This window comes from Danio rerio, chromosome 2 (genome assembly GCF_052040795.2).
Source record: "Danio rerio strain M-AB ecotype USA chromosome 2, GRCz13ab, whole genome shotgun sequence".
Classification (NCBI taxonomy): domain Eukaryota; kingdom Metazoa; phylum Chordata; class Actinopteri; order Cypriniformes; family Danionidae; genus Danio; species Danio rerio.
The window spans coordinates 18884097-18902652 of NC_141022.1; the positions used below are offsets into that span (position 1 = coordinate 18884097).

Sequence of the window (18556 nt, forward strand, 5' to 3'; positions counted from 1 at the left end):
TCTCGAAAAACGGGAGTGTTAGCACTCCCAACTTCTCGGGAAGGTACTGGATTTAAGTTTGCTACAAGATTTTTGTTAGGAAAGTAAATTCTATTTAGTAGGAAAGTGAGTAGTATGAATGGAATTAGGCATCATAGTGGCCCAGTGGTTAGCAAGAAGGTCGCTGGTTCAAGTCCTGCCTGGGTCTGTTGGCGTTTCTCTTTTTTTTTTTTTTTTTGCATGTTCTCTCCGTGTTGGTGTGGGTTTCCTCCGGTTTACACACACTTTAAAATAGGGAAGTATGTGATTTCATACACAGCCTATGCATTTTTTATGTTAAAAATTTCAACAAAGATATTGCTTTCCAGTAAAAAAAACAACTGTAAAATAATAATAAAAAAAAGATAAAATTTTTTCAATTATTTTCTTTGTGAATATGTAACCCCGCCGGTCGACCTTCCGCATGGGAGTCGGTTGCTCTACCAAGGAGGCTAAAGACCATGGCCTCTAGCATATGTCGCTAGAGCACCTTGAGAGGTCAGAGGAGTGAGGTTTACCTGCACAGCACACACTAGCTGGCCTCCGTTACAAATACATTTAAAAGTGCTGTTTTTTACTGTTATGGAATGATGGAAAGTCCAAAAAAATTAATTCAGTGGAAAATAAAATTATTTTGTACCATTATGAGATTCCCATACCATCGCTTCTGACTTGCGCCTATCTATACTGAATAAAATAGTATTCATCATATTTATTTTCAAATCAATTAATTAATCTTGTGCATGTGTGTCCTATATAATCAAATTATCTCCGTAAAATGTGGGGATGTTTTATTTTTTAGTTACTAAAGATCTGCATTTTCATATGTATGTTTGCCATATACAGTATATTAAACATTTCATAATATAAAGAATGTTTCAAGAGTTCACACATAACTGATGATTGATTATAAAGCTTGTTTGGCATGCTGTCCCGGGAGAGAGCCCTGAGCTCATAAGATCCTCGAGCCCGGACTCCCTCCCGTTTGCAAGGCAAGAGGGGAGTTTGAGCTCAGGTAGATCTCAAGAACTCCCCTGCTGTAGTAACTAAAGAACTGATGGGGATTGCACATAAGAGATAACCATTTACTTGGAGCATGTTTATGGTGCTGATTTGGGTTAGTCAATTAACTTAGGTTGCATGTTTTTTAACGGTGGGAAGAAACCTGGGAACCCAGGGGAAACCCTTGTGAGCACGGGGAGAACGTGTAAACTCCGCACAGAAACGTCGGCTGGCTTGGTAAGGACTACAACCAGTGACGTTCTAACTGTGAGGCAACAGTGCTAACCACTGGGCCACCGTGCCATCCATTTAGCAAAGGAGGAGGGGTAGAGGTGGAAGGGCTTTTTTTTTATTTATTGGGGCTTAGAATCGTCTGATTGGTGAATCATAAATTGAATAATGCGGGGCAAGCTGCAAGCAATCATAAGCATGTGATCCTCTCGAAATTAGTTTATAAATAAACTTCACTTAGTGCATTCAGACATTAAATGTTCTACATGGACTTTTATGTGTAAAAAAGTTTTCATATTGTAGTAAACATTTAGAGGCAGTACCTGTGCTGTGGGTTGGTGTACTTGAGCAGTTCAGCGAGCTGCAGAGGATACTTGCAGATCTTCTGAACAGGAGTAAGTAGGAATCCATCCAACGAAATGTCAATCATCTTCTGGAGCAGGCGACAAGCCTCAAAGAAGAACACATACTTCTTGATCTTCATCAGTTTGGAGAGCTGCACGCAGGCATTGGGGTGGTTGTTGCAATACTCAGAATAGATCTGGAAGTTTGTTTGCTGGATGGAAACAGAAGCAAGGAGAACAGAGTAAACTCAAAAATCGAAATTAAAGCAGCATCTTACATAGACGCCTACAGGGAAAGTCAGGTTACCTGCTCTAAGAAGCAGGAGCCGATCTCGCTGAGGTGAGGATGCTCTTTGTTGAATTTTTTCTCCAAGGCTTTGAGGAACTTCTTCTGGAATCGGTAGAGCTCGTCGATGTTGCCAAAGATAGTGCGCAGTTGCTCTTCTGTAAACATATCTGTCCTCTTCCGACATTGTTTTATATAGCCCTGGAAGCCAAATACATAAGATTTAATGCTGTAGCATGGATGAAATATGCGGCAGCAATTCTAAACGCACATCCACATACATATACGTCTTTTTTTGCAACTGGATATATCTATAAAGCTTATGTACTTACAATAATAATTTATTCTCTGGATAAATTAAACGAATGACAATAAGATGAGATGCATTACAAACACATCAAATAAATTGCTGAAATGCACCAAAAATAACTGGTTTGATCAGTTGATCAGAATATGGTGAAGAGCTAACTTAGAGCAGCCCGCAGGAACTAATAAGGCATATACAGTATATATTTACATATGTGAACCTTTTTTTTTTTACTTCCCAGGTTCTTTGGAATTTCCCCAACCAATCGCAGAGCCAGGGGGACCAGAGTTAGTGCTCCGTCTTGCCCACCCCCCCACAAAGTCTATACAAAGTCTATTCTCACAAGAGTATATTTTTGGCAATAACCAAAATATGTATTGTACAGGTCAAAATATACACCAAAAATCATTAGAATATTAAAGAAAGCTCACTCACAGAGAAAAGCCTTATGAAAGTGTGTAGAAACAATATAACCTGGATGAATTAAATTTTTTAGACCCCTTTAATTACGTAGCCACTTTAAAAACTATATTGAAAATAAAATAAACCTGGATGATTCAATACTGGAATTTTTTACAAATGCCAACAAAAGCAGTTGGAGTAAAGGTATAATTTCAAAACTTTAGAAAGGATTTAGATTAAATAACCCCCACACAACGAAATATGTTTAAAAAAAAAAAAGGGAAAAGAAAAGTTACCTCATTATTTTAGATGAAGAGTGGTTGGACATATGTAAATTTACATCAAAATGTACTAAATCACATACAGGGAGAGAATTTGAATTCAAATGTGTAATAAGATTTTTCATACCGTCAAAACAGACAGCAAACACCACAGGAAAGGACACTAAGTGCTGGAGACAATGTGGGTCTCAGGAACCTAATCGCTGGCACAATTTTGGGTAGAATTACATGGAGTAATAGAACACATACTTAATTGCTACGATCACCAGTGATCCAGCCCAAGCAGATCACTAGTATCAACAGTTCGCTAATGAACTGCAAATCTGCCAGTAAAAGAATTACAAGATCCAGTCATGCACCACACACTCACGTCTGTTCCAGTTTCCCATTGATTACACTCAAACAGCTAAAGCTGCTAATGGACTGATTACACTCACATATATACAGCTCACTCTGACACCCTTATTGCTGAGTCTTGTTTTACAGTTGTCACATTACGACGTGTTTCCCTTACCTAATCTTGCCGTTTACCGAGGTTTGCTACGTTTTGTTTGTTTATTCTTGTCTGCTGCCTGCCTTTGACCATCTGCCTGCTTATTGACTATGATTCTGGATTGCCTGTATACATCTGTTTGATCCTGTTGACTGTTGCTTGCCAGACCATTCTCTGCAAAATAAAACCTGTATTTGGATCCGCACACTCCCTTGTCAGCGTTACACTACCCTTTCCATTCATGGTTATTTATTTTAGAAGCTTTAACATCCAAATAAGTAAAACTGAAAAATATATACTTGATATTTTAATAATCACAGCCAAAAAAGCTATTACAAGACACTGGTTACTTCCTAAATCCATAACAATCCATGAATGTCTAGATATAGTATATGATATCATATGTGATGGAAAAAAATTCCATTCTCCCTTCGACTCTAAATTAATGTATTTATAAATATCTGGACCAAGTGGACAGAATACATTAGGTTGCTCTATCCAATCTTCATAGACATATAAAAATATTACTACCTAATTCCCATCCACAGAACAAACATTTTCAATTTACGACCCATTGCACTCCCCCACTTAATCCTCTCTTTAGATTAGGAATTTATAACTGATAACAACTCAACTAAATTTGAGCGAATAAATAAAGATTTGAACCTTTCTGAGCCCAATCAAATGTAGTTATTTCTATTATTTTTGTTACCATTTTATTATTACTGTTCATTTCATATATTTTATTATTTGAAACTTCTGTTACTTAGTTTGTAAAAAATAAAAATGTTTAGGAAAGGGAAATATACACTCTCTCAAGTGAAATCACTGTACTGTATATATTGCTACTATTAAAAACAAAAAAGATTAAGTCAAGATCGTGTTCCATTCCATTTTATTTTTTTTAAATTTTAACTGTAAATATATCAAAACTATTTATATTGTTTGTAATATGCAAGTATTCAGACAATTTAAAAATGATTTTCTCTGTAATTAGATTTCTAAACCTTTCAAATGGTCTCACCTCAACCAACTATTGCACTTTCCTAATAAACCATGCACAAAAGCTTAATTATTCACCTCTGAGAAAACATTTAAATCTCAATTTTAAAATATGGCACTTATGACTTGTTTTGTGGTTCAGGGCCACATATATAATTTTATTTCTCTGAGACACAATCTTTCAATACTCAGGAAATAAATACAGTGGTTTCCTTGGTTCCCTTATATTATTAAAGATGCAAATTTGCACCAGTTTTCTGGGATTTGATGATTTTGTTCTTTTCAAAAGATTGATAGATTATAATAATCCTCATGCTGAATCAATCGATAAGTGTCTTGTGGTAAACTGACCTCACATATGTCCTTCAGGTGTTTAATGTAATCTCTCTCTGTGCTCATGATCTCATTGATGACGTTGGCTCTCATCTGCTCCTTGCATGGCAGTCCAGGTCCCAAGGGTCCCCCCATGCTGGCCCCACACCCCTCTGAGGCCCCGTCCAGATGGGCTAGGTATTCCTCCATGGGCTCATCTTGGTTCACCCGTAACTACAGAAAAACAATGATTATAGTTCAGTGAAATTTCTGTCTGTTGCTACTGAATGTGCAGTTGCTTTTATCAATGTACTTTGGTGGGAAAAGAAAATTGTAGCATCAACATCCCCTCAATGTAGCCTAATGTAATAGTGACACTAATCAAATTTTTGGTTAAGAGCAGGAAGCCTGTTCTCTTTTACCCGAACAAAGCTGGCGGGGAACCAGCCCTCGCTGTCCAGCACCCTGCCCCACCACCACTCCTTGTTCGTAGCGTCCACTACTTCAATGACATCTCCAGCTTTAAAGCCCAGCTCCTGGTCATCCATGGTGACGTGGTCCCATAGAGCCTCCGCGCACACACTGCCATCACTGATCAGCTATTAAAAACACAAGATGGAAGAGAAATGGAATGATTGAACATTTACATTTACATTTACATTTAGTCATTTAGCAGACGCTTTTATCCAAAGCGACTTACAAATGAGGACAAGGAAGCAATTTACACAACTAAGAGCAACAATGAACGGCACTGATCAAGTTGGAGAAGGAACTACAGAGATGTGTATGAGAGCAAATACATATTTGGATAAAAATACCAAGTTTTTTTAATTAAAGTTTGTGTGGCTGGTATATCATAAAAAAATATTCTTGCTTGATTTTTGGTTTAGACCAGGGATGTCAAACTCAATTCTTGGCTGGCCGCAGCCCTGTACAGGATAGTTCCAACCCTGCTCCAACAGACTTACTTGTAGGTTTCAAACAAGCCTGAAGGACTCAATTAGTTTGATCAGGTGTGTTTAATTAGGGTTGGAACTAAACTGTGTAGGGCTGCGGCCATTCAGCAATTGAGTTTGACATCCCTGGTTTAGACTTTTATTGATCCCGAAATGAAATTTACGTCACAGCAGAGCTCTCTATACTATAAAATAAATAAAATACATTACATACAGTTGAAGTCAGAATTAATAGCCCCCCCTTTGATTATTTTTTTTTTTTGTTTGTTTGAAAAATGATGTTTAACAGAACAAGGAAATTTTTACAGTCTGATAATATATTTTTTTTCTGGAAAAAATCTTATTTGTTTTATTTCAGCAAGAATAAAAGCTTTAATTAAGTTTTAAATTAAAAAAAAAACATTTTAAAGACAAAATTATAAGCCCCTTTAAGCTATATATATATATTTTGATAGTCTACAGAACAAATCATCATTATATATTAACTTGCCCAAATACCCTATCCTGCCTAATTAACCTAATTAACCTAGTTAAGCCTTTAAATGTCACTTTAAGCTGTATAGAAGTGTCTTAAAAAATATCTAGACATCATAGCACGTATGCACGTAAACAACACGCAGACACTAGTCCATATCTACAGTATTCATGCGGTTTCATTTCCGCATAACTCATCTAGTAATATACAACCTGATAACTGTTGGTAAAAATGACTTCCTGTATTGTTCCCTCTTACATATGAAATATAAACTCTACAACTACATATAATTTGCATTAGGCCGCATTACATATTTTATATTCACAATTTATCTGGTATGATTTTGGTCAAATATTTTAAAAGTGTAAAGATTTAATGCACTTTTATATTTTACATTTTCCATGATAATTTAAATAGAGCGTCTTGGAAATTCCACCAATTCCAAACTTAACAGGTAATTGGCACAATAAACACTCTGCAATGTTTTTACATACTTTAGTAAAAACATGTACATAAAATAGCTGCTTATTACTTTCAACTTGTATTTGTTTTCAATAAATTAATTTTAGGGCACCACAGTGGCGCAGTGGGTAGCACAATCGCCTCACAGCAAGAAGGTCGCTAGTTCGAGCCTCAGCTGGGTCAGTTGGCATTTCTGTGTGGACTTTGCATGTTCTCCCTGTGTCCTTGTGGGTTTCCTCCAGGTGCTCCGGTTTCCTCCACAAGTCCAAAAACATGTGGAATAGGTGAATTGGGTAGGCTAAATTGTCTGTAGTGAATTAGTATGTATGGATGTTTCCCAGTGATGGGTTGCAGCTGAAAGGGCATCTGCGTTCATTCCACTGTGGCGACCCCAGATTAATAAAGGGACAAAGCCAACAAAAAAATTAATGAACGAAATTGATTTTAATGTGCAAAGATGTAATTGTTTTAAGTCAAACTAACTGTATAATATTGATATAAAACGTGGGTGACACGGTGGCTTCATGACTAGCATTGTCGCCTCACAGCAAAAAGGTTGCTGGTTCGAGCCCCGGCATAGCCATGCAGTACAGGTGAATTATGGCCAACTAAATTGGCCATAATATATGTGTATAAATGGGTGCGTATGGATGTTTCACAGTACTAGGCTGCAACTAGAAGGGCATCCGCTGTGTAAAACATATACTGGATAAGTTGGCGGTTCATTCCACAGTGGCTACCCCTGATGAATAAAGGAACTGATCCGAAGGATGCCAAATGGATGTAAAAAAACGTAATTAATACATATGTGTGTGCGCTTATGTGTAAACTATAAAAAGGGCAATTCTGTGCCTTACTATGCTGAATGAAAATGCACCTTACATTGATACAAAACATTCAATTTCATTGTCATTGTCAGTCTCTCAGTGGCATAGTGTGTATATCATATGCAATGATATGAAACCTTTTATTCAGAGTACTTAACCAAAAGCACACTGCAATGTATCAATAGAGGAAGCATTGCCAAATTAAGCTTTTCATCTCAACTGTCTGCTTTTTCCCTGAGTGGTCAATTTAAGGTTCTGCATTCTGCTTGCAAGAATTAGTTTGGCAAAGAAAACAAAAAGCAGGGTAATATACGGCCATACCATTTAGCATGGCTACAGTGAAAATTAAGTGAAATCTTGGCAACCTCAACCACTTACATCAAACCGTCTCAGCCGCGCAGCTAAACGTGATCTATTGGTGCTGATGTAACAATCACACTCATTTCTCTGTCCACAAACGGCGACTCGAAGGCTGAATAAACACCCCCTGAATCCAGAGCCTTGCGTTCTCATCATCACCACAGCTGTGCCCATGTACCCTGTTGCCTAGCGACACACCCACATACTTTCCCATGTGCCTCCTCTTCACGGCCTGTGTGTTGCAGCTTCTAGGTTTGCTCGAAGATGCTATCAGAAACAGCCCTGGTGCATACTGTAACTGAGCAAACACACAGATCCAAATAAAGCTGACAGTGAGTGAATACGGTTTTAAAAACTAACCTGGCTGTTCTAGTTTTAAAATGTTTCCACTCGACTGAGCTATTACCCCACCATAATCATGTCAGCAGCATGACCTCTTTTATCCAGCAGCATCCTACTCATCAGCAAAACAATTCCTCTGCTTGCAGAGACTTAAAAGAAAGCCTCAAAGGGGCCAAAAACACCAAACAAGATCTGTAAGTTACAAAACAAAAACAATCCTCATCATTCAAAGAATCCCACAAATAAACACACAAACATACTCATAGAATCAGACAAAACATGCCCTGAGATGAAATAACTGACCCCTAGCAGACACTCGGGGTGGTTTTTCCTACTAGTAAATAATTAACACCATACCATCCCAGCACATTAACATTACTTCAGTCTGCCAACATCAAACACTCACACACACAAAATCACACCCATTCCGGTTACCTGCACTGTGATGCCTGCATCCTGAAAACCCATCCATGAGTGAGCAAGAGGGACCAACTTTCCCTCCTCCTCCTCTGCACCCCTCCCCTCGCTCTTCCTCCTCACTGCGGCTGCGCCCTACTGGAAGGCCAGCAGGAACATCAGCACTACGTTGATGATGACCAGCAACATCATAATGACGAACACCACCACCTTTTGGGCCTCCGGGCTGAGGTTGCAGCGCAGCAGGAAGTGAGCCAGGCCCTGCCGAGTCGACGTCCGCTGGCCTCCACGAGCCATGGCGCCCAAATCCCCCTCGCCTAGAGGTGTGTGTGCGAACGCTCGATGGCACACACTTTGCCAGCCGGTCCGCTCTGCACTCTCCGTCAAGCCTGAGGGGGAGGGGGATGATGAGCCTCCACGTCCACAGTTACCTGCTCACTTCCTTTCCTCTCCCTTCTCGCTCTTTATCTCGTGTGTTTGCTTCTTCCTCCTCCTCCTCGTCCGTCACTCCCCTCAATTCTTTCCCCGCTCGCTGCTGCTGATGTCAGGAGCAGGGGTGGATGTGTCTCTCCGCCTCCATGTATTCTTCTCCCTCCGTCCCTCGCTGTCTGCTTCTCTCCCTCCGTCCTCCTTTTCGCTGCCTCCACTTCGCTGTCCTCCTGCTCGGTTGTGTGTTAATTCCCTTGCATCTGATTAATGCACATGAAATCTACACAAAAAACGCAAACCTGAGGGTTGGAAATGGTCGCTGCATCCGTGCTTAGCGGCACTAGCAAAAACCATCCATCCATCTCCCTGAATTGACTTCTGTTTTTGCTCCTGTTTTTTTTCCTTCTCTTATCCTTTTCAGCCAATCGGATGGCGGTGCTGTGAAGCGTATCCAGGATACGGGAGTAGTGGAGGCTGGACTTAGCAGCAGAAGCAGGAGGGAGGCGGTGGTGGGGGGAGGGATGCGAGAGTATGCAGCACAATACATCCTTTCAATCCTGACGCGTCTTTATTGGCTGAGCCGACCGCCCGTCAGCCATACTTCCTGTGTAAATGTGAGCACATCCTGCCTATCTTCTCTGGGCAGTGTTATGTTAAAGGTAATGCTCTTGGAGATATTAATTAAGAGCTGCGTGAGGTGCCAAACACCTCTTGAGCTTTCATTTCCTGACCCTGCTAAGTGTTGGAGAGGTAGGATTAGCGCAGTCATCCCCACTTGTCTCGCCTATGTGCATACATTTGTGCACAGCTAATGGGATTAGTGAAGGCCTGTTATTCCACTAACCCATTGTTCTCTCTCTCCATCAGCCGGCAGATCCCATAACCACTGTCCCAGTGTCACGCAGCACGATACTTCCTTTTCAATCAGCAGCTGTGACTTTATGACCCACACACAAGCAAAACATTCACACACTCTCTTTGACACTGAAACAAAACATTTTCCCTAACACACAGGAAATGAACACTTAGCTATATAGATTGTTCGAGGAAAATGAGAGTTGTGTTTGCCTATATAAAACTTGTGAGGTTGTGGCAGTTAATTGACAGGTTGTTGCTCCAGTGTGCAGAAGATAATGGTTTCAGTGCATGGCTGTGCAATGTTCTATGTTCTATGGTGCTAATGGGGTTGCACTGCATAATAATTTATATTTAAGATTGTTTTCTATTAAAATGTGCTGTAAAATATCTTACAATTTTAATGAGAAAAGTTTTATTTTCTTACCTTAATTTCTTAAAAGCACTTTTAGAAATGAAGGTACAAATGCAGTCACGGGTGGTTTCTTTTCGAAAAATGCACGTTCGTGCCTAAAGGGTTGTTGCTAGGTCAGATACGTTAACGAGAATCCTTTATATTATTTATTTAATTTCCTATTTATTGTATTTTATTATTTATGTTATTAATTAAATGACCAAATAAATCGTATTTTATTAACGCCTTCCATCACCCCAACCCTAAGCCCAACCATCCCAGTATTGTAAAAATATTAATTATTGTTATACAGTGTTGAAAAAGTTATTCTATATTGATGTGCGTATTCGCATCTGAACGCAGGAAAAAGCGGCCGCACAGAGAGACACTGCAGCGATGCTGAAGAGTGTGGCTGTTAACAGGGGTTTGATGGGTAAATATGAATTTGTAGCTAATTTGAACAACAGCAAACGATGCCAAAAAGCATTTCCCGTTGTTTACATCCTTGTTTACGTCCATGCTACAGCATACCATTAATGCTAGACACTGTGCATGTCATAGATCAATTTTAACAATTAAAATACTTACAGTACAGGTTGTGACTCACAATGCAGAGCTTCTGCTTGTTGGAGCTGCTCCTTTGAGGAGTTTTAGCCGAATCCAGAACTGAACTGGAGAGATTCAGGAAGCTGTCCTTTGTCAAATGCTTGCTATATATTTTTTTAAAATCCTCTTGAACAAAATTAAATTTAAATTGTAAGCTCTTCTCCCTTTATGTCATGTCCTTTGGAAGTCTAAATACAAAAACAGAATGAGCTCTGAGGAAATAGAAGTGTTTGGAAGGCATTTTAACTTTCTCTGCTATAACATTACAGCGCCTCTGGCCACACCCCTTTACTGTGCATGGCGTATGCACAAGGTAAATGCATGTAACCGGAAACCTTTTGATTTCACTAACCCGTAGGTATTTTTTTGTAGTCCCCAAACTTTGTTCGCTGTGGGCTTTGCTAGGCTAACTCTGTAAAAGCCAAAGTCTCCCTTTGCATGGACCTTTGAGCACATTACATTCAGAGATGTTGTTTATGTTCACACAGCTACATTACACATCAACTAAAGCTAAAAATATGACATCGTAATGGACCACCATTTTTAATGAAAAAAATAGAACTTTGTTAAAATGTTATGAGCAATGAATCAAACCAACCACCTACATTACAAACTATACAAACCTTGATTTTAAGCAATAAAATACTGTTTATACAAGTCATGTACTTAACAACTTTTAATAGGGGAAAGAAACGCAATTGCCATAAACCACTGGCAAAAATGACAGAAATGTTGGTCGTACTAAGTATTTTCATTTTTTAACAATGTTTCATGTAAATAAACAGAGCTAAATATGTCTTCTGATAGTTTGCAACAGCTTTTTGATTGGAGAAATCTTCTGTACAGCATCATGAGTAATCTAGTATTTCTGCACACATTCCTCAACTAAATTAGATTTTTTTAAATTATTTTCTTATTAATGCTGACAGATTGGTTCAACAAAAATATATTCATTTAATTAACAACCTCAAAGTTCTACAGATCTGTCACAATTGATTTATGAGTTAATGTTAAAATTCCATTTTGTAATGGAGAAAGCTACTGTATGTTTTTACTTCGGGAACCTGAAGGTCTACATTCTCACCTTTTTTAACACAATAAATGAAAATATATGTTGCTATTCATTTAATTTCATCAGAACTTTAAAAAGAAAAGTTTACCATTTAGGTAGGTGCTAAGAGGATGGTTAGTTAGTGGTGTTGAATTAAAGGCTGGAAAAAGCTACACTGATCTTAAAGCTTGCTTGTCTCAAACCACAAATCAAAGGCATTGTACTCTATCCTGGACCCTAAATATGGCTCAGGCCACATCTATTATGCATCTCCCAGGTGAAATGTTTATGATTTAAGGTACTGTATCACTAATATCCTTATGACAAAAGGTGCAGGCAGTTTTATCCAATGCTTTTGTATTTAAATGTTTTGCCATTTTTTGAAAGAATAATATACAGAGAAATGAATAACAATATAGTTAGAGAGAATCAGTCAGGACACAAAAACTCGAAGCACAAACATGGTACAAGTTGGAGCTCTAACCTAAATCTAAATTTTATAAGTTGTTTCTTTTTGTGGGAACCAATGACACTGGGACAATTACTGTAGCACTATACACTTCTGTTCATGCAACAGAAAGGCTAAACACATTGAAGTTTAATAGCAGGGGGTATTTGAATGTTTCTTTAAAAGCAGTCTTAGCCCTTTCTCCCAAGAAAAACAATGACATTTTAAATTTGCCTGTTTAATATTTCCTGTATACTTTTCCAGGACAGAAGGCTGAAAAACAATAACAGCATCAGCACAGGGCTTCCGTGCAGCTCAGTGCACACCAAGCTCCCTGAGGCCTGGCCGTTGATTAGATTTTTCTGCCGCTCCTCCTAAAATGCTGAATGGAGTAACTGAGCGGTTTTCGACAATGATACCAAACAGTCATAAATCAAACTTTGACAATCTGCATATTCTCGAAAATCCGTTGTAAACAACAGCATCTTTCTACAACACAGACTCATCTCCAGTCATGCTGAAGATGATGGGAAAAGGAGAGCGACAGCAGGTCATTCTGCTGGTCTCAGGCCTCAGGAGAGAGGCAGATGAGTAGTAGGCTATTAAATTACATTGACTGAACTCTAAGGGCCTTGAAAACCAAATCAACAACACCTTCAGAGTCTAAAAGCATATACAAAATTAAAACTCATTGCTCCTGATGAAACATTAACGTCTTACAACGAGAAATGATAAGTCAGTGCAAAAAAAATGCACCTTTAATCCAAAGCCTCATGAGTGTGATTACATTTTTTTTCTGTACTTATTTTGAAGTAACTGTAAATACTTGTATTCTATTAATAAAAAAGGACCACAGTATTGAATATATATATATATATATATATATATATATATATATCTTCTTAAATGCTCCACTGAAGAAAAAAAGTCTGATCTGAACTTAAGTAAATATTAAGCTTTTAAGAGATATTTGGGTAAATAAAATTTTGTGTCATGAACAGAAGGAGCCATAAGCATGATCTGCAAAGACAAACAAACACAAATAGAGTATTGTACCTCATTTATGGCCAGCTGTTCTCCTCCTCCTCCTGGGTGTCCGAATCGGTTGGAGGAGCTGCGGAATTCATTGTACAGATCATCTTCACTGCCCACCTCATCTGCAAGACCAGACTTATCCTGTGGCCCATCAGTTATCACCAATGCTGTAAAGCAAAACACAACACAGTCTCAGTCCTGCAACATCCTGCAGTCCAGCTAAACACAGATTCTTATAAATAATATTTTGTATATTTATATCACAAAGTATTAAACAGGAATGAAAAAAAGGTGTATTTATATACAGATATACAGTTTGTTTTAACAGAAAAAAATGTGCTAAAACAAACTGTAATGCATTCTGCAGGTATTTGACTGATCTTGTGATCTGAAAATAATGTCTTTCTGAGTATGCGGCCCACAGTGTGTGAGTTTTTCCAGGCTGGGGTTGTTAAACTGTGGTCAGGGAATCCAAAGGAAGCCACAAGGGGGTGCTAGGGGGTTGAAAGAAAGAAAGAAAGAAAGAAAGAAAGAAAGAAAGAAAGAAAGAAAGAAAGAAAGAAAGAAAGAAAGAAAGAAAGAAAGAAAGAAAGAAAGAAAGAAAGAAAGAAAGAAAGAAAGAAAGAAAATTTTGGTTCAAAAATATATAAGTCTAATATATAAGTCTCATATGTAGACATTTAAAATAAAACATCCTGTTTTTAAAAAAAACTTGTGCTTTTAAAAAGTATTTGACACTACTTTAGTAGTGGGTGGAAAAATAGACAGGTCAACTTGATACAAAGTTGATTTCTGGTAAAGGTATTTGGGAAATGGTTATTAGGCATTTAGTTAATGCATGCCATTGAATGCAATTTTAATTTAAAATAAATAGCATTTTAAGAAATGTGTTTCTCAAAATCATCATTATTTAGTGGTCTTTTATATCAAAAACTATATAAAAAGTTCAAATATGTGAGGTCATTTAACCCATTTGTGCCCAATTCTTTCTGAATGGTTTTATGCATGTAGCCTGGTTAATAGTATCCTATATTAACATGTTTTGCATTTATTTTCTCCAGGTTCTTTTTCTTGAAAATCATATTTGAATATGCAGCAACTATAGTTACTGGTGGGCAAATATGTTGTAAGAACCATTCAATGTAAAATTTGCATATGGGGAGAAGATTTGGCATTCTAATTTAAAACAACTGCTTTCAACAGAATTAAACCATATTCTAAAACACATGTATTATGTTTAAAACACGAAAACCATTCAATATGAATCCCCACTGCATAATTACATCAGTCAAATAAATTAAATATTTATTTATTTATTTAAAAATATATTGTGCTCTCCACAATGGTGATGTCTAACAAAATGAAGATTTTTAGTAAATCTCTCTAAGACAGAAATAGTCAAACAAGTGATAAGTAAAGCCGCTGACGCTCATTTGAGTTCCTCTAAGGCCATGTCCATTATCCGCTTTTGAAATCTTTACCCTGACAAAAGATTCATAAATGTGGGTTAAAGTGTTTGTATTTTTGTGTGGATGAACAGTCAAACCGTGTAGAAAAAGCTGTGATTTAGACGATACCTATGTTTGTGTGTAAAGCAGGGCCTAAGGCTGTGACTGAATTCAGTTTTAGTTTTGTGTTTTCTTCAGTGATTCTGCTTTTTAATAGTAAGAGTTCATTATTCTCTGTTCAATCAGCACTTTAACTCTGCTCCAATGTTACTTTAACCCCTTTTGTGGGAGTGGGACTAGTGCGAGAAGTTCAATTTAACTTCCTTTTTTTTTACCTTACTTTAAGTATTTTGCTGCGGACCAAAAACCTTTATTTATTACCTTAATAACACATTATTCCCTATTTTCTCATGATTTATGTACTTGCAAGGTTTTTGCCCACATGAACTTTTGACAAAGTATAGAAAAAACTATAGATTTATTGAAGGATTTGTTTCATTTGGATGAGTCTAAAGACCTTTATGATTATGCTGAAATATATTTGTGAACAAAAAATTATTTGAGTAATATGAAAATTGTTTTTATTTGTGAGGGTTTGCCTCCATTTTGCATCCTGGATCTTAGGGGTAGGAAGGTGAAAGTCTCACGTGACAGGAATTCAATCAATTCCTTTTTTTTAAAAATCTTTTATTTGGTTGTTTCCTTTTATGTCTTTGAGAAATGAAAAATGTATAACATGTAGACAATTACTCATAAAAGGAAAATATCAACAATGAACTTTGGCAACTGTTGTCGGTGGGCTTAAATTTGTCATATGCACTATTTATCACTTCAAAAAGATTTATTAGAAGCGGAATTCAGTTTTGTGTCTAGGCTCCAGATTTAGTGTGCAGCTAATCTCACGGTCAACAGATGACAAGATTCAAGTGTTTTCCACAGGGAGCCTGTGGTTACGCAACCATTTCCCCAGCCAGGAAATTTAATGACCTTCACTTGTATGGCCACAGTTGATAAGAGGATTAATCCACTAATTAGCAGTAGGAATATTTGATTAGCTGCATCTTATTAACAGTTGGCTAATTCATACTGGGAAAATGTGGCTCACGTACCTTGGGAATAAAGCTTGAAACATACTATTACATTGAAAAACCATATCTGCGGCATACGGTGAGTTTTTAAAACCAGTAAAGGCACAAATTCGTTAATAGCTTGTGCAAACCCATTTGTTGGTGTTACAAAACTACTATTAGGATTAAAGATGCACAGTGAAAAAATAGTGATGAAAAGGTATACAGTTATGCTGGTGGCTGACTTTATTGTGTTTACTTCCACTCCAAAATTTCACACTTTTTACCCCACTTAATTGATTTAAAAAACATGTTGCTCCTTAATGTTTTTAACTGGAGAAATCCCAACGCTATCTCAGTTCATAAATTTTTGATTTAGTGGCTAATTCGTATGAATTTGTATGATCTTATTCGTACAATTTAGTGTGATATGCTTATTGCCCAATGATGGTTGAGTGTCACACCTCCTTTTTTAAATTTATATTTTTAATATGACTAAACTGATTTAAATATGTACGAATTAGCCACTAAACTGACAAAACGTAAAATAGTTTAGTTTTCTCATGAAATCAAGCTGGAAATCCCTACCATTCTAAAATGAGACAGTTGTTTCCAATTCATTGACAAGCTGAATCTTTTCATTTAACCTGTTAAATTGCTTTGCAAATTGCACTGAAAGTTTCATTTACGGATTTAAATTGATCAGATCTGTTCTCATGTCAACAACTCACTGATTCTTATCAGAACAAGTGTCAGCTTAACAATTCTCTGATTTAAATGATCCATTTAAAGTGAGTCTCCAGATAACAATTCAGTGATTCAAATGATCTGGTCAGAACAAGTGTCAAATTAACAGTTCTCAGATTCAAATGATCCATTCAGCGTAACTATCTAGTTCACTACTGATTTCAAACATCTAGTCAGGACAAGTCTCATGTTACAATTCACTGATTCACTGCGTCTCAAGTTAAAGATTCACTGATCCAAATGATTTAATCAGAACAAGTCCCACCTTAACAATTCTTTAATTCATATGATCCATTTAAATTGAGTCTCTAGTTAACAATTCACCAAATCAAATTACCCATTCAGCATATCTAGATTCACCAATTCTACCAATCTAGACAGGGTAAGCCTTATGTTAACAATTCTTTGATTCAAAGCATTTATTCAGAGTGAGTCTCCAGTTAGGATTCACTGATTCAAATGATCAAGTCAGAACAAGTGTCAAATTGACAATTCTCCGATTCAAATGATTCATTCAGCATAAGTATCTAGATGTACCAATTGTAACAATCTAATCAGGGTAAGCCTCATGTTAACAATTCTCTGATTTAAAGTATTTATTTAGAGTGAGTCTCCAGTTAAGGACTCACTGATTCAATTCATCAGGTCAGAACAAGTATCAGTTTAACAATTCTCAGATTCAAATGATCCATTCAGCATAAGTACAGTATCCACACTCTCAGAAATAAAGGTATGCAAACTGTCACTGTGGTGGTACCAAAGGTACACATTTGTACTTAAAGAGTCCATATTGGTACTTCAAAAGCATATACTAGTACCTAAAAAAATTAAGAGAAACACGTTTGTACATTTAGGTTCTAATATGTACCTTTGAGGAACCAATATGGACCCTTTAAGTACAAATGTGTATGTTTTGAAATGGTACCACCCAGTGGCAGCTCGAGTACCTTTATATCTAAGAGTGTAGATTTACCGATTTCAACAATCTTGCCAGGGTAAGTCTCATGTTAACAATTCTCTAATTCAATTTTTTTTATTCAGTGTGAGTCTCCAGTTAAGGATTCACTGATTCAAATGATCTAGTCAGAACAAGAGTCAGCTTAACAATCATCTAATTCAAATAATTTATTCAGCATAAGTCTTGTGTTAACAATCCTCTGATTCAAATGAGCCATTCAGCATAAGTATCTAGACTTACCAATTATAACAATCTAGTCAGGGTAAGCCTCATGTTAACAATTCTCTGATTCAAAGTATTTATTTAGAGTGAGTCTACAGTTAAGGATTCACTGATTCAAATGCTCTAGTCAGAAAAATTGTCAAATTGAAAATTCTAAGATTCAAATGATCCATTCAGCATAAGTATCTAGTTAATGATTCGCCAATTCAAACAATCTAGTCAGGGCAAGTTTCATGTTAACAATTCACTGATTCAAATTATTTATTTAGAGTGAGTCTCCAGTTAATGATTCACTGATTCAAATCGCCCATTCAGATCGAGTCTCCAGTTAAGGATGAATAATGAAACAGAGGGCTGATGTGAGTACATTTGGGACCGAATGCAACTCTTTGATTATTAAACAAAAACAAGAAACTTTTTTTTGTGCTGATTCACTTTTGTTTTTGCTAAAATGTACTTTAGAAAGTGACCAAATCACTTGTCACTTTAACTGAAAGCACATCAAAACAAAGCTTTCTTAACAAGCCAAGGGTTTTAAGATTGTTAGCAGATGCTCAGGGGAACCATAACAACAAGCTCACAGCTAACATTGACGCAACTTTCATTGAGCCAAGAGTGTGACCAAAATGCTCCAGTAAAACTCTGGTGAGATGTTTATTGGCTCCACAGTGGCGCATTAATGTGCCCTTTCATGCGTTTGGTGTTTTTAAGGCACTGGAAACAGTCTGCTGCCCAAGCTTTCTGGCTCCTCCACAGACAGGACTGCTATTATTTATTAG

General features: G+C 37.2%; 1 protein-coding gene across 13 annotated transcripts in view; it reads right to left on the reverse strand.

Moving 5' to 3' along the window:
• The window catches only part of arhgef4 (Rho guanine nucleotide exchange factor 4), a 160672-nt gene that overhangs the window by 9020 nt on the left and 133096 nt on the right, over positions 1–18556 (reverse strand). For all 13 annotated transcript variants that reach the window (XM_087240626.1, XM_087240625.1, XM_087240620.1 and 10 more), the window contains 5 exons: positions 13357–13502; positions 5101–5277; positions 4718–4912; positions 1903–2082; positions 1575–1807 (listed from right to left, as the gene is read on the reverse strand). In XM_087240626.1, the coding sequence (XP_087096752.1) occupies positions 1575–1807; positions 1903–2082; positions 4718–4912; positions 5101–5277; positions 13357–13502 (931 nt within the window). The remainder of the gene's footprint in view (positions 1–1574; positions 1808–1902; positions 2083–4717; positions 4913–5100; positions 5278–13356; positions 13503–18556) is intronic.